This window comes from Budorcas taxicolor, chromosome 12, assembly GCF_023091745.1.
Source record: "Budorcas taxicolor isolate Tak-1 chromosome 12, Takin1.1, whole genome shotgun sequence".
Classification (NCBI taxonomy): domain Eukaryota; kingdom Metazoa; phylum Chordata; class Mammalia; order Artiodactyla; family Bovidae; genus Budorcas; species Budorcas taxicolor.
Window position 1 is genome coordinate 11,950,144 of NC_068921.1, and position 16,941 is coordinate 11,967,084.

General features: G+C 44.1%; 1 protein-coding gene across 1 annotated transcript in view; it reads right to left on the bottom strand.

Annotated features, from left to right (window-relative positions):
* The window catches only part of VWA8 (von Willebrand factor A domain containing 8), a 373,132-nt gene that overhangs the window by 21,779 nt on the left and 334,412 nt on the right, over positions 1-16,941 (bottom strand). The window contains exons 41-42 of the mRNA XM_052649893.1: positions 5,734-5,859; positions 3,064-3,222 (exon numbers count right to left, since the gene is read on the bottom strand). Coding sequence (XP_052505853.1) covers positions 3,064-3,222; positions 5,734-5,859 — 285 coding nt within the window. The remainder of the gene's footprint in view (positions 1-3,063; positions 3,223-5,733; positions 5,860-16,941) is intronic.

Consider the following 16,941-nt stretch of genomic DNA (forward strand, 5'->3'; position numbering starts at 1 on the left):
TTAGCAAGTGCTCAATCGGCACCTGTAATTTTGTTGAATTTAGTTGAAATTCAGCAGGTCATGTGCCAACAATTTGTTTTCTAATTGTCAATCAGAAACAAAACAAAACAAGATCTTGGAGATGTGAGTCCTTCTTTGCTTGCTTCTTTGATATTATTTCTTTCTTTGTACAACATGTCCAGTTGGACTAATTGTTCTTCCAGATTACAGACTTTTAACCGTGAGAATTAGACAAACACAAATCTCTCCATATATTCTGCATGTGAGATGCAGTGAAATATCCAACACGCTCCCTCCCTGTTAGCTTGGTCACTTCCTGCCTTCTGTCTCAGCCTTTACCCAGTCCTGGGGAACTCTGTCAGTCCATTTCTTGCTGAACTTCTACTGAATCTTTCTAAAAATCTGCAAGAAGTAGCTTCACATACAGAACAGTTCTGTTCTCATAGACATAGAAATCCTCTTTCTAATGGGAAAAATGTTTCTAGATAACTATGAATATCTAGATAACTCTGGGCTTCCCATATGGCTCAGTGGCAAAAAGAATCTCCCTGCCAAGGCAGGAATTGCCAGCAACCCCAGTTTGATCCTTGGGTCTGGAAGATCCCCTGGAGAAGGAAATAAAAACCCACTCCAGTATTCTTGCTTCTTGCCTGGAAAATCCCACGGACTAGAGGAACCTGGTGGACTAGTCCATAGGGTTGTAAAGACTCGGACACAACTGAGCACGCACGCACCACATATATGAATATACTGGTTTTAACTGTGGAATGTTTGCTGTGGTCTATGAGAAGTTAAAATCTTCATGTAATTCAAAGGGAGCTCGGTACCCTGGGCTTTAAGATCCACAAGAGAAGTGAATGGGCTGATCCAATTATTCGCAGAACTCAAGGTTTTAAAACATAGGTGGGATTTATGCTGATACAATGGATGTCTAACCATCTACTTCAATCACAGTGGTCCAAGTGATTGAAGAATTATGCTCCATCTTATACTAGCAAAGACCTAAATTACTTAAAAATGTTAAACCCATATGACATAAAAAAGTACATGTACAGTGGAATATTACTCAGTCATAAAAGAATGAAATAATGCCTTTTGCAGCAACATGAATGGACCTAGAAATTACTGAACTAAGTGAAATAAGCCAGACAGAGAAAGACAAATATCATATGAGAACACTTATACGTAGAATCTAAAAGAAAAAACAAACACAAATGAACTTATTTCCAAAACAGAAAGAGAGTTATACACACAGAATATAAACTTATGGTTATCAAAGGGGAAAAGGGGATGAGGGGAGGAGTACATTAGGAGGATAGGATTAACATACACACACCACTATATATAAAATAGATAAGCAACAAAGACCTACTGTATAAGACAGGGAACTACACTCAATATCATGTAATAACCTATAACAGAAAAGAATATGAAAAAGAACATATATATATATATGAATCACTTTGCTGCATACCTGAAACTAACATGTTACTGTAAATCAACTATACTTCAAGAAAATATTTTTAAAAAAACACAGAAAAGTAAAAAAAAAAAAAAAAAATCAAGAAAAACTCATTTGAAGGGAGGGAGGGCTAAGGAGGGAAAACGCTGAACACTCGTCTGGGAGCCATGAGGCAGAACAGGGCTGGCCTGGCTGTGCTCGGATCCTGGCACAGAGACTCCTGGCGACTGAACCCAAGAGGGGTCTGGGGCAGCCCCGTGGTGCTCACTGGTCACCAGGGGCAGCGCATTCCAGCTCCTCAGGGAGACAGAGCTGCTCCCCACGACGAGGGTCCATGTCCCACTGTGTTTGCAGGACGTGGACACTGGCAGAGTCTTAGGCAGCCTGACAACCCATAGCACTCACTGACTCAAGACACCTGTTCCTTATCCCTTCATTGTAAAAGGAATCTTTCACACAGGGCTTCACACAAGGGACTCTGGGAGCCTCGCAGCCTCCAACGTGGGCCCACAAACGTGGGCCCAAAGTCAATGAAGCGGCGGGTTTCACAGTCTGCTTCTTGCTGTATCCATCACAACACACAGACACGGCTCAGCACAGTAATCCCCAGGTGCAGGTGGGATGTCAAGCTAAGTCATTGGAGATGGGCTGTTTCTGAAGGACATGTTTGATCTCCAATGCGGTCGAGAGTATTTAGGATAGACTGGGTACCCGTGACCCGTGGCTGCACATATATTGCTCCTCTCAACTGAGCTGCTGATTAATAATCACTCAGCACCGTGTTCAGGTTATTTGCTCTGGTCAAAGCCAGGAGTGCAGTGCCCTTCTCAGAGCTCAAAGCAAACTCAGTGATGACCAAAGGGCTATCATCGAAAGGGGATCATTTCTCCCAGGGCACCTTCGCCATCGGCTGGGGAGACTCCTGTCACTGTGTGACCCTCCCTGTGAGCCAAGGCCAGGCAACGCTGAGAACCGTGAGAGGCGGCCTGGTTGGTGATGGAGCAGGAATGGATGGGTGGGTGAGGGGTGCTGGGGTGGGGACGGTGGCCCTGAGAAACCTGGGGAGACGCCTGCCATGCTTCTATCTGCCTGTTTCTGCTCCTCCCCACCCCACTCCAACGTGCGGCTTCCTGGGCGGCTCAGCGGTAAAGAATCCGCCTGCTGATGCGGAGACGCAGGCTCCACCCCTCGGTTGGGAAGATCCCCTGAAGAAGGAAATGGCAACCTGCTCAGTATTCTTGCCGGGGAAGTCCCATGGACAGAGGAGCCTGTCGGGCTCTAGTCCAGACGGTGGCAAAGGAATCGGACATGAGTGAGTGACTCAACGACAACAGCAACACCACATCACACAACTTGTCAAGGGCAGTGCTTTCTTCTGTAGCTACTGGTCTTTAGGTCACAGTCTTATCATTTTCTGATTATTACAGCAGACGAAACAGAAGGCTCCCTTTCTTGGTGCTGACAGATGGGTTGATGAGAAGATGAAGACCCTGTCTGCTCCAGGTGAGCACCCCCCAGCCAGCCTCACGTCCTGACTCAGGGCGACTCCTGGGCAGATGGGGTCTGGGATGCCTCTCACCCTCCACAGTTCACGCCGTTACCTTAAACTTCTCCTCATAGTTCTCGAAGGCCTCCATGACCATGCACACAGCTTCCATCGAGCGCTCGAGCCGGCCATCCACCCCGTTGAAGCGGTACATGCTGCCCGACACGTCTACCACCAGGCGCAGGCGCTTGGGTTTCTGTTGAGGGCTGCCCATCTGAGAGAGGGATGACAGAAAGGCCTTGAGAACCAGAAAACCATCACTGGCTGCGGTTCTGAGGGGTCTCACGCCAGCCCCAGAGTGCCAGCTGCCAGGTAGGTGGGTCAGCTGTAGGCTGCGTCCTGCACAAGGCTGTCCTGGCAGGTGAGGAGGCATGGGTTGGTACCGTTAGGAATCGGGTCACACAGCTAGAGGTGAGTGGCGGGCTCCCCATCAATCATATTACCACCCAAGCTCTGCCTTATGTCAGATCAGCGGCAACATGAGATTCTCACAGGAGCACAAACCCTACTGTGAACTGTGCGTGTGAGGAATCTAGGCTGCTTACTCTTTATGAGAATCTAATGCCTGATAATCCGATTCTGCAGGAGGAGGAGGGGGCAACAGAAGATGAGACGGGTGGATGGTATCACAGACCCAATGGACATGAGCTTGAGCAAACTCTGGGAGAGAGTGGAAGACAGGGAAGCCTGGCGTGCTGCAGTCTACGGGGTAGCAAAGAGTCAGACACGACTTGGCGACTGAACAATAACAATCATTTCATCATATAATTACAATGTAATAATAATAGAAATATCAATAAAGTACACAATAAACAAAATGTGTTTGAATCATCCCGAAACCATCCCCCCAACAAACCCTGCCTGGTCCATGGAAAAATTGTCTTCCATGAAACCTGTCCCCAGTGCCCAAAAAGTTGGGGACTGCTGATCTACAGAATTTCAGTAAATGGAGCTTCAGGTTTGTGTTGGTAGTTGGGGCCACATGGGGGAGGGTTTTCCTTTGGAATATGGTCCTTTTGAGACCCAACCTAGTCCAGTAGAACTTCCTTAATGAGACTGATGCCATCTTAAAAACAATAATCAGGAAAGAATATAAACCCCAATGTGTCATTTTGTCATTAAGCCTTAGAGCCAGTTTCTCTAGGAAGATGGAGCTATTCTGGCAGCCCACAGCAATTTTACCTGTTGTGTGGTGACCTGAAAATCACTTTCACATGGTCAGTAAGAAATGTCAGATTCCTAAACTCTGGGATGTGAGGGGCAGGGGCTTCCTGGAAAGAAGTGAAGGAAAATCTCTCTTTCTGTATTTTGCCTTTAGGAAGCTTTCAGCTTTCTACTCCTTCCAGTTACTGAATTACTGCTTCTTTTTACTTTTCCTGGCATTAAAGGCATGAACGTGGCATCGAACTATAGGTCAGCAGCAACCATCAGTTAAAATGTGAAATGCTTAGGAGTTTCAGTTTGGTTTTGGACCCAGGCCTGCCAATGTGCAGAAAGAAAAACAAAAGTATGCTTGTCAGATTTACTTACAAGAGAAAAAAGAGAAAAATTCCAGATTATTTGGTTACCATACACTCGCTGACATGTATGAAAACGAATGAGCAAAGTTAGTCATTTCAAGAAAATGCTGTGGGTACTGGAGTGTAATGGTTGGAGACAGATTCAGTGTATTTCTGAAAAGCTTGTTGAGTCTGCCTACCTTAGGCACTGCCTAACAGTGCCTCATGCTCCATGACGACTCACGGTTTCAGATGTATTTAAACACAGTGGTGGACCACAGTGAGTCAGTAAAGAAAGAGGCCATTGACTCATACCCCTATGGCTCCCCGCCCACCCCACCGACCCCCCGGGTCTCAGTGGCTACTCAGCAATTCCGGTTATTCGAGGATTTTGGAAGTCCAGAGCCCTCTAAGAGACTCACTTACTTGCCATTTTTTGCCCCTTGTATTACTGGAAATATTTTAATGTTATGACTCTTAAACTTTACACTGTGGGAGAATTCCTTATTTTCTAAACATTTCTTTGGTCACACGATAAACACAGATCTTTAAAGGAACAGAACAGCAGAAAACCACTAAGATGGCTCTAGCGTTCTCATCTGCGTCACCCTCTGGGATTCAGGGGCGTGGAGTGACTTGTGTTTCCCCTCCAGGGCACTGCTCTGTGTCCTGGGGGCTCGTCTGTGAGATAGCAGCGGCCTCTCTGGCTCCCAGCGGCTGCTGGCAGGCACTGGCGGCACACCGGAGCCAGGGGTGGCGTGTGTGTTCCCTCCGCCCGTCCCGTGGCCCGAGGGTGGTCCTCCTGCTGACAGCCGTGGCCCTTGGCGGGGAGCCCTCCCCATGACCCACCTTGTCCAGGTTCCAGTAAGTGCTCTCTCCTCCGCCCTTTCAGACCGAGGGCAGATCCCTGCTGTTGGAAGACCACACTGTCTCTTTTTGGACTTTCCTACACCCCACCCTTACTTTTGTAAACAGTCTCTTTATTAGGTTCCCTCAAATGCTCAATTTGAGTGTGCCTGGTATTTCTTGACTCATGCTGGGATCTTGATTCATATAATAAACTGTAATATTTATGTTTTCTTCTAATTAAAAAAATATATAATGCTTTCCTTGATGGCCATATTCAGGGTTTGTAGTCTTTCGACTAAAACAGCAACTCCAGGAAGTGTCTGCCTGTGAAGAAAGTCAAACTACAGATCCGAGGCTCCCAGGGCACCCATACTCACTTGTGGCTCCAGCTCACCCCGGCGTTTGTAGATGGCTTTTTCTCCAGTCAGCCCATCAATGATCTTGGCATCATCTAGCTCCCCAGTAGCCTGGTGTCTTAGCCACTGTCTTTCTTTACCTTTAGCCTACAAAGACACACACATGAATGTTTACTTTAGTTCTGGAGAGTCCCTGATACATTTTACGCATGAACAACAGGAAACATGGAGCTTCCCTGGTGGCTCAGTGGTAAAGAATCTGCCTGTCAATGCAGGAGACAAGGGTTCGACCCCTGGATTGGGGAGATTCCCTTGGAGAAGGAAATGGCAACCCATTCCAGTATTCTTGCCTGGAGAATCCCATGGACAGAGGAGCCTGATGGGCTACAACAGTCCGTGGGGTTGCCAAAGAGTCGGACATGACTGAGTAACGAAATAAACTGAGCAACAACAACAGGAAACACGCCAGGGATCTTTTCAGTATGTGCTGGTTCTGCACGAGCACAGCTTCATAAATGGACTGGTTTCGGCTCTGCTGACAAAGAAATGCCCTTTGCGTAGATTTTGTCCATTACATGTGTTTTAACATATGGAAGGACAAAATGAGCTCACGGCGCGTATGAACAGGATAGTGGTAGGCAAATGAACCTCTGGAGAAGTATGCAGTATCTGTAATGGTGATGCATCTCTTCTGGATTTTTTGTCACGGTACTCCTAGAAAATTTATTAGGTAACAAATTAATCAGCTTGAACTTGTTAACACTGTCTGCAAGCACAGAGAAAACGTAGTCTTCAGATTCTTAAATGTGATCTTCAGATTCTTCCATTTCAAGAAGTTGTCGTTCAAGTTCTCTATGACTTAGAGTGCAAATGGGAGCGGCTGAGAATCACAGTGCGTAAACATTTTGTACCCTTATACCCTACTGACATTCTGATCATCTACATTCAGAAATCTCCTAAATTCCTTTTCTGAAGATATTTCCACATAATGCTTAAAACTATGCCCAGTGGACTAAGATGATAGTTAAGTGATAGAGTCGTCATATCCCAATGAAGGCACAGGTTTATCAAAGCTGATATTTACATTAAGAACCCAGACAATGAAATAATACTCAGCACTAAAAACAAATCAGCTATCAAGACGCGGAACGACATGGAGGTAACTTAAATGCATATTCCTAAGTGAAAGAGGTCCATCTGAAAATGCTACAGCAGGTATGGTTCCAACAATATGACATTCTGTAAAAGGGCGAAGCTATGGGGAAAGTAAAAGAAGTCAGTGGTTGCCAAGGGTTGGTGGAGAGGGAGAGATGAAAAGGCAAGGCACAGAGGATCTTTAGGGCAGTGAAACTATTCTAGATGATGCTGTAATGGCAGATACATGTCACTACACTTTTATCCAAACCCATAGAATGCACAACACTCAAGAGTGATTCCTAATGTAAACTATGGACTCTGGGTGATAATGTGTCAGTAGAGGTTCATCACTTGCAGCAAATGTACCACGTCGGTGGTGGATGTTGGTAATAGGGAAGGGCATGTGCGGGGCAGGAGGGATATAGAAATTCTCTGCCCTTTCTGATCAATTTTCTGGGAATCTAAGGTTGTTCTAAAAACCTGAAGTCTCTTAAAAATCCAGTTATGAATATAATGATAACTCTTTACTATACTGAGCCCATTTTCATTTCAGCAATGCACCTGCCAAGACAAAGAGTGGCTCAGGGTAGAAAAAGCCTAAGACTTGGATTCAGCATATGAAAATCCTAGTTTTGTCTCACTTGGGGCAGTTACTGAGATTCTCTGTGTCTCTGCAGCCCCGTCTCCAAACTGAGGGGACAGTGTGTCTGTGAGCGTCTGTTTGAAGTATTACAGTCTGCATTTGGGCTTCCCTGGTGGCTCAGATGGTAAAGAATCCGCCTGCAGTGCGGGAGACCTGGGTTCCCTGGGTTGGGAAGATCCCCTGGAGGAGGGCATGGCAACCCACTCCAGTATTCCCGCCTGGAGAATCCCCATGGACAGAGGAGCCCGACAGGCTGCAGTCCATGGGGTCACAGAGTCGGACATGACTAAGCGACTAAGCACAGCACAGTCTACGTTTAATTAGAAACAGAAGTATTAAGTGGCAGAGAAGGCAACGGCACCCCACTCCAGTACTCTTGCCTGGAAAATCCCATGGACGGAGGAGCCTGGTGGGCTGCAGTCCATGGGGTCGTGAAGAGTCGGACATGACTGAGCGACTTCACTTTCACTTTTCACTTTCATGCATTGGAGAAGGCAATGGCAACCCACTCCACTGTTCTTGCCTGGAGAATCCCAGGGGCGGGGGAGCCTGGTGGGCTGCCGTCTATGGGGTCGCACAGAGTCGGACACGACTGAAGCGACTTAGCAGCAGCAGCAGCAATATTAAGCAGAGGATTTCCCAGTTAGTTTTTTTTACCCTTTGCCTCTTTGCCTCTTCCTCATTATATCAAAATAATGACAGTAATATTTGCTCAAGTAACGGGAATTGTCCCTAATTTGTAAGCTTCTAAGCATTAACCAAAGTCCAAAAAGTGACTCTGAAGCAATTTTTGTTTTCCACTAATAGATCGATTCTTCGATAATAGAAGTAGCTGAACTGCCTGTCTGCTAAGTGCATCAAATTATGGGGAAAATAGCTGCTTAGGAAACCAGTTCACTTCATGTCTATTTTGACATTAGCATCAATGTAGTTGTATTAAGCTGGTTTGCTACTGAGAGTAAACATTTTGAGAGACTTGGGTGGATAATTAGTTATATGAAACATACTTTGCTTTCCAAAATTCATTTTTCTGCTCCAACATCAGCACTCTCAGCACTCAAAAGAAGGCAGAAAACATCTAGAACCACTTAGCAGATATGTAACTGGATGAAAATCTTCCATTATCTGGAGTTTGGTGGGTGGGTGCAGGGTGGGGTTGGGTGGTGGTGGTATACCAAAAATCTCCTAAATAGCTATCTAAGGCTCTCAGCCATTTGGTTGTTCTCTAAGTTGGGACAGAGTCAGATCTAAGAATACAAGAGACCTGGGTTCAATCCCTGGGTTGGGAAGATCCTCTGGAGGAGGAGATGGCAACCCCACTGCAACATTCTTGCCTGGGAAATCCCAGGGACAGAGGATACAGTCCATGGGATCGCAAAAGAATCGGAGACAACTCAGTGACTAAACAATAACAATCTTCTAAATATATTTATAAAGATCCCACTGTAATGAAGCTATCTGGAGTGAGGATGGTTTGTTATTTTAAATATTCCTATATTTACCTAAAGTATACTAGTACATTTACCATTTACCAGAAGAACTTTGTCTTCAATTTTCCTTAGGAGGCTTGTGAGACAGAAATCTCACTGGCCAGCGAACTATCAAAGTCACTTCATTGTGAGGTAGCTCCTTAAGACTATAAAGTAAACAAATGTTAACTCTTTACGACAGATTTGCAAAATCCTGTGCTACTGATATCAATCCCTGATCAGGGGTAGAGCACAGAGGCCGCTGTAACAGACTGAAGGCACAAGAGGGAATGACAGGTGGTGTGAATTTGGGGAAAAGGTCTAACTTAAGAGCAAGAGAACCACGATCCAGAAAGGTGTGTAAGGTGTGTTAAACAACCAGCCCAACAGCACTGCAAAATGCTTCTTTTGGTATCTATGCTAACAACTGGAAAAGACCCTGATGCTGGGAGAGACTGAGGGCAAGGAGAGAAGGGGGCGACAGAGGATGAGCTGGTTGCCTGGCATCACTGACTCAATGGACAACAGTTTGCACAAACTCAAGGTGATGGTGAAGGACAGGGAAGCCTGGTGTGCTGTAGTTTGTCGGGTTACAGAGAGTTGGACGCAACTTAGCAACTGAACAACAACAACAACAATGCTAATAATTAGTAAACATTATAATAAAAGGAGGTCCTAGGGAGGGAGGTGGGAGGGTGGTTCATGTTTGGGATCGCATGTACACCCGTGGTGGATTCATGTCAATGTATGGCAAAACCAATACAGTATTGTAAAGTAAAATAAAGTAAAAATAAAAATTAAAATAAAATAAAATAAAAGGAGGTCCTTTCTAGGGGATCTATTATTGCCCTTAGTAAGGGGGTTATCAAATTACAAAATACTTATTTTTCCCTTATAATATCATGTTTGTCTGCTGTCTCTAGACTGTCCATCATGGAAGAACCTAGAGATCTGGGGTCTTAACTTTCTTATGCTGGTTTGCTTCTTTTCCTGTGCACAGCTATCATCTTTTAACGTCCTCTCTAGTTTGAAGGCTTTGTTCCCATTCTGTATACCAATAAAAGAAAAAGACTTAATAAAATTTGGGGTGAGAGTGAAGGAAGGGATATGGTTTTTCCAGTAAATCTGCCACCCACTTTTTTGGGTCAACTTTTAAAATTCAAGTATAATATACTCATAATAAAGTGTATAAATCTCAAGTGCAGAGGCAGTGAACTTTAAAAGTGAACACACCCTTGTAACACGCGTACCCCCCGGGCCTCCTGGGGTCTCTCTTGGACTTGACCCAGGCCCTGCCAAGGACCCCTGCCCCCCACCTGCTTGACTTCTAGCATCACAGATTAGGTTTGTGTGTTTTTGCATTTCATAAAGTGGCATCATATAGTATGTACTCGTCTGTGCCTGGCTGCTTTGATTCAGCATCGTTCCTGGGAAAGGCACTGACACTGTTGTGCCCAGCAGCTCTTGATTCTCTGTCTCCACCATAACAATGTCCAATCGTGTGACTTTTGACCAGACGTCACAATTGATGTCTTATCCACTGCTGCTGCTGCTAAGTTGTTGTGCGACCCCATAGACGGCAGCCCACCAGGCTCCCCCGTCCCTGGAATTCTCCAGGCAAGAACAGTGGAGTGGGTTGCCATTGCCTTCTCCAATGCATGAAAGTGAAAAGTCAAAGGGAAGTCGCTCAGTCATGCCCAACTCTTAGCGACCCCATGGACTGCAGCCCACCAGGCTCCTCCGTCCATGGGATTTTCCAGGCAAGAGTACTGGAGTGGGGTGCCATGACTGTGTTATTTCCAGCTTGGGGCTATGGTGAGTAATGTTGTCATGAATATCCTTGACCATGTCTTTTACAGCAGGTACATGTGTATTTCAGTTGGGTGGACATGCTGGATACACTCAAGTTTAGGAGATACCATGAAATAGGTTTCCAAAGTGGTTTTTCCAATTTACATTTCCCAGGATCAGTGTAACAGGGCTTCCTTTGTATCCTCACCAAAACTTGATATTGACAGTTTCTTTTTTTTTTCTTTTAATTTTAGCCATGTTGGTGGGCATCTATTCTCTTCTTTTAAATTTTTATTTGTGGATAAATGAATTATTTTTGATTCTGCCTGTCACAGATATTTTTAGAAACAAGAACCAGTACTTTTTGTTTTTCAGAAGTGAAAGAATGTGCTAGGCTTTTGCTCCAGAACTATGGACACAAAGACATTTTTATATAGTAGCACTATTCATTCAAGTATATAGCTTGCAGATAAATAGGGACAGATAATTTATTATCTATCATCTAGCCAGCCCACCAGTACTTGGAAACTCAAAACAGGAAGAGACATGTCAGGATGGGTGTTCTTGAAGGCAATGTGCTGGAGGCGGAGAGGCTCTTCAAAACTCTACTGAGGGCTGGAATAGAAATATTGATTATTTTGGTCTGTTTATTTTATGGGATTCATTAAAATGCTTCTTTAAATAGTAAGTTCCTACTGTATTTAAATATATATTTTTACTTATAATGAAGAGCCAAGACATGTTCTTTATTGTTATTTCTATTGCATAAAGAAAAGTATTCTTGTAAATATGTCCATTTGTTTTGTATTATGTCATAAATTCATACTAATGAGAATTCATTATATATAAAGATAGGTTTCACTAGTAAAAAGTCTACATTACAGACTTTCTAAAATAGAAATATAGTTTTATTACTTTCATGTAAAGAACGATTAGCGTGCTCAGAGGATGACGTACTCTGGTTAATTTCATTTTCTGGGAAATAATTTGGTTAACCAGAAGGCACACACAGACTCACACACACACCACACATCTATGGCAGTGAGGACACCAGGAGGAACAAACTTGACAAAAACCAATTATCTTGCGGTTTGTGACACTGGGTCTTGTGACTTCAGCACTGGAAGTATTCTGACTCATCTTAAATCGTCACTTATTTGGGTTACGGTTAAGCAAGACTTCTTTTACTTTCTTTGACAGAGTTGCCATTGTAATTATTTGACTTATTTATCTTTGGCTGGGCTGTGTCTTCGCTGTCGCACAGGCTTTTCTCTAGTTGTGGTGAGCAGAGGCTACCCTCCGCTTGTGGGGGGCGGGCCTCTCGTTGCGGCGGCTCCTCCTGCTGGGGAGCAGCGGCTCGAGGGCCAACAGCTTCAGCAGCTGTGGCTCCCGGGCCCTAGAGCGCAGTCTCAGCAGTTGCGGTGCGCGGGCTTAGTTGCTCCGCGGCATGTGGGGTCTTCCTGGATCTAGTATCGAACCCATGCCTCCTGCACTGGCAGGTGGATTCTTTACTGGTGAGCCAGCAGGGAAGCCCAAAGACTTCCTTTAGCTATAAACTCTACAAGCAAGCCAATCTCCTACTATTCCTTTAGAATTAACGGAAAGATTAGAAAGGTTTAAGCAGCTTTGTAGAAAGCACTTCCATTCTACGGAGTAAGACGTATAGATGACCATCACTAAATACTTGTTGGGTGAAGAAATAGATGTAAATGGATATTGAGGATACCTGGGAGTAGTGATTTTTTTTTTACTAAACATTAGCTTCCATTATTTAAACATTTCTCCATGTTTGACTAACATATACTTTTTTGCTATTGATTCGTACCATTCAAACAAAAAGGATGCTGAATTAAGGTAAACTTTTGTATGTTATTTGTAAAATAACAAATTATAAATCACTGGAAACAATAAAAAATTTTTTCTTTATGATTCTTGATATTTTGACATAATATAAATAGCTACTAAATACCTGTTAGGTTGCCAGTTGCTCTAAAGGGTGAAATGGTATTGCAAAAAGGAGCAGCTATGGACCTTCCTGTTTTAGGGAATTCCCTGTTTCTTGAAGTAACATCTCATTGCCAGGGAAAAATAAAACAGAACACTAGTGATCCATGTCCTTCACAAAGGTGATTCTTGTTAGAAGAGTGTTACTCTTGGATGGTAACAAGGAGCTGAACTATTACCCGAGTGACAACATACTGGCATTTTACAGTGAGTTGTTATGAGCAATTTCACGTCTCTCCTTCAAGAATTAAAAATTTTTTACTTCAAAGCAGCAGGGAGCTGCATGTATCCGTGAGCATGTGTAACAGGCAGCTTAAACTCAATAGCTCAAAACTGGCCCCAGAGCCCGTCCTCCACTCTCCCCAAGTTCTCGCAACAAGAGGCAACGGGCAACCTCGTTCTTTCAGCTGTTCAGGGCACATATCTGGGAATCCTCTTTGGCTTCTCTCTCCCTCGAGTCTCACACCTAGGCCCCTGGCACAGCCTCTCAACTTCGGTGGCATCTGCCCATCTCGTACCATGCCCACGTCAGCCCTAGGTCAGCGGCCACCTCCGCCCACCTGGAGCACTTCAACAGCATCCTACTCGCTTCCCGCCCCCTGACAATCCCCTCTCCACAAAATAACCAGGGTATTTATCAAAACATGCGATTTGCAAGAAATATATCTAAAAAATACCAGCATGATTAAACTCTTAAAAAGCCTGACTTAACTCCAATTTCTCTAATCTAGGAATGAAATAGTATTTGTTTCTCTTCTTTGTCACATGCATTATCATACTTTTTGCTTCCTTCTATTTATACCAACGTCTTGAGTCTTAACTTTTGAGATAATACGGGGATTTAGGCCCTATTTATTATTTTTAAACTTACTATTTTTATATTGTGTACCTTTAGAAAGCATTATTCTTGATATTTAAACTTTCTTTTCAACATATTTCCCACAATTATTTAGACCTGATTCTGTGTTCAGCTGCTTCTAACGCTCATTGCTGGTCCTTTAATACTACAGAATTCCTGTGTTGGGTTTTTTTTTAGCATTTATTTATTTGGCTACACCCAGTCTTAGTGCAGTATGTGGGATCTAGTTGGGATCTATGTGGGCTCAAACCTGGGCCCCGTGCATTGGGAGCATGGAATCTTAGCCACTGGGCCTCTAGGGAAGTCCCAAGTTCCCCATTCTTAAGGAATTTGATTCCTTTCTTAACTGGCTAGAATACTGACACATATATATGTATAATGTGTATACATATTGAATTCAAAATTTAAGTGACATATATTTTTAAAGCCCCTGAATATCTGAAAATGCCTTTCTGTCAGTTTTGCACTTCGGCTGAGTAGAGAATTCTTGGGTCACAACTTTTCTCCCCCCAGATCCTGCAGACGTTCTTCACAGTCTTCTGGTGTTCAATACATATAAGATGAATTTTTCTTTCTTGGATGACAGCTTAGTTTTTGTCTTCCTGTTTGCTTTTATATTTTCTTTGTTTTTGAAGTGTTAAATTCCGTGAGGCTGTCGTGAGGTGTTTATCTCTTTTCATTAACTTTGCCTGGCACTCAGTAAAGCTCTTTTGATCCATTGACTTAGGCCTGTCTTCAGCTCACACGTTTTTACTATTACTTGAATTATTGCTTATGTGTGATTTTTGGTGGCCTCTTTGGGAATATTGCTGGCTCATTCAGTATATATTTACTGGGCACTTACCATTAGCTAAGTACTGTTCTACTTGTTGGGAAGGCTCATGGCTCCATATGTTAGCACTCTGCTCTGTTTTTATTGACCAGCTTTCTTAGGGTTTCTACCTCTACAGTATGGAATAACAATTCAAGTTTTCCATTCACATTAGTAATTAGACTTCAGACTGGATTGAGTCTGTTCTTCCTCCTTTTAATGTAGATTTCAACCTTGGCATTGCATTTTTCATTTTCTTCGAGACCTTCCTCATGGCATTCAATTCCTTTATTATTCCTGCTTGCCTCTTGGCCAGATCCTTTTCAGATGTCTTATTTCACTTACTTCAGGCTTCTTTGAATTGCGAGAACACAAAACAGATGTCTTCTAAAAATCGTTGTGTTCTGAAGAAAATATTCTAGCCTGCTCACATCTTCTTCTTCTATATCTTATTACTTATTATTCTACCTCACTGCAGAATAATTTCATACATCTCATCTCATTTAATTTTTTTTTGTACTCTTATTCTTGGATGATGAGACGGCTGTTCAAAGCTGTTCGACAACAGGTTGGATAGATTCTCCACTTTGTGATTATTAGAAGTCTCCTTGAAGATTTTAGACTGGTATTAGCAGTCGAAGCAAAGCTGTACCACTAGCTCAAGAGCTCAGCAGGAAAGGAGTTGGAACCATGAACAGTCACAGCATGGGAGCTCCATCTCCACATCATTTCTTATTTTGTTTGGAAAAACCATTGCAGTGGGGCCATTTGGCCTTTGTTTGATCTCGTCTTCAAGCCAAGGATAAGTTGGGGCTGGTCTGGCCCCTTTCCCAGGGTTATTGCCTTTCCAGCTTTCTGCTTGTCACTCTCTGCCACCGTGTAAAACTCAGACCTCCCACCCCCACTGCTCATAGCGCTGCTGCTGTCAGGCACTGCTACTTAGAGTGACGACGTGGAGGTCAAGAGCTTGTCCTGACTTCTAAGAAAATGAAAAATGCAACGCCAAAGTGCAAATCTACATTAAAAGTAGGAAGAACAGACTCAAGCCAGTCTTAAGTCTAATTACTAAAGTGAATGGAAAACTTTAATTATTATTCCATACGATCCCTTGGAGAAGGAAATGGCAACCCACTCCAGTATTCTTGCCTGGAGAATCCCATGGATTCTGGTAGGCTACAGTCTACAGGGTTGCAAAGAGTCGAACACGACTGAGCAACTTCACATAGAGGTAAAAACCCTAAGGAAGCTGGTCAATAAAAACAGAGCAGAGAGCTAACATACAGAGCCTTCTGACCAGCTCTCGGGGTCTCTCTTCTCCTCCCCGTCTTTCCAGGTAAGAGATGTTAATGTGATTTGTGGTCTCACAAATCACATTGCTAGTACTGCTTGCTAGTACTGCTGACTCACTTGCTAGTACTGCTGTTTCTTAGGAGTCTGAACTGTCTTTGGTACTATTTTCCACAGGGGTCACATTGCATTAAATTTAGCAAAAACTCTTCAAATCTTCTCGTATGTCATTAGCACTCTTCCCTATTACATGGGTTTTTTGGTTTACAGCCTTTTAGTTTTTTAATCCTTCTAGTGGTCACCTGTCAAAGACTGAGTTCGAACCCTTTGCTCACAGAGCCTGGATGTCAGGACTGTATTTCTCAGTGGTGCTCAGTTAAGCTGTCCTCTTATGGCATGGAGAGGCTGCTGCAGCCTGGCGTGCTGCAGTCCATGGTGTCACAGAGTCGGACACGACTTGGTGACTGATGCCTCATGACGAGTCACTTGTCTGCTAAGAGGCAGTAATTAGCATTTTACTGCTCTCTGGAAATGCAGATGTTCCTTGACAGGACTGCCTCCATTTCTCCCTGCTGCACGCCCCCGTCCCCCACCCCCCCACCCCCACCAGCCCGCCAACTCTTTGCTCTCTGCGGTCACCTTTGTCTACACATCTTTCCTCTTGGCTTGGCTGTTCTTCTATACAGATGACCATACAAGCACAGAGATATCTGTATAGATATGCAAGCCTGTCTGGTCCTAATCTTGCCCTTGAACTTGAGTCATAACTTAAAATATTCAAGTATCATGCTCGACATTTCTCCATGGATGCCCCAGTAGTGCGAAAACATCAGAACAGCCAGAGCAAACATCTGCTTTCTCCACAAGCCTGTCCTTCTCAAGTGTTCCTTGTTTCTGTCCCCGAGGGCTCAAAAGCCTCACCATGCCCCTCTCCCCATGTGCCGTCAGGAACTCTCTGCAGTCCTACCTCCCTAGTCCCATCCTTTCCTCTTCATTTCAATTACCCTGGTTTGGGTGCCTATCACTTCCCACCTGAATAACTGAAGTGATGCTATGACCTGACTTCCTGCCTTCCACTTCTCTCTCCTCTGATATTATATCCCTTCATGGGTTTCCCAGGTGGCTCAGTAGTAAAGAATCTACCTGCCAATGCAGGAGACGCAGGTGACTCGGTTCGATCCCTGGTGTTAGGAAGATCCCCTGGAGGAGGAAATGGCAACCCACCCCA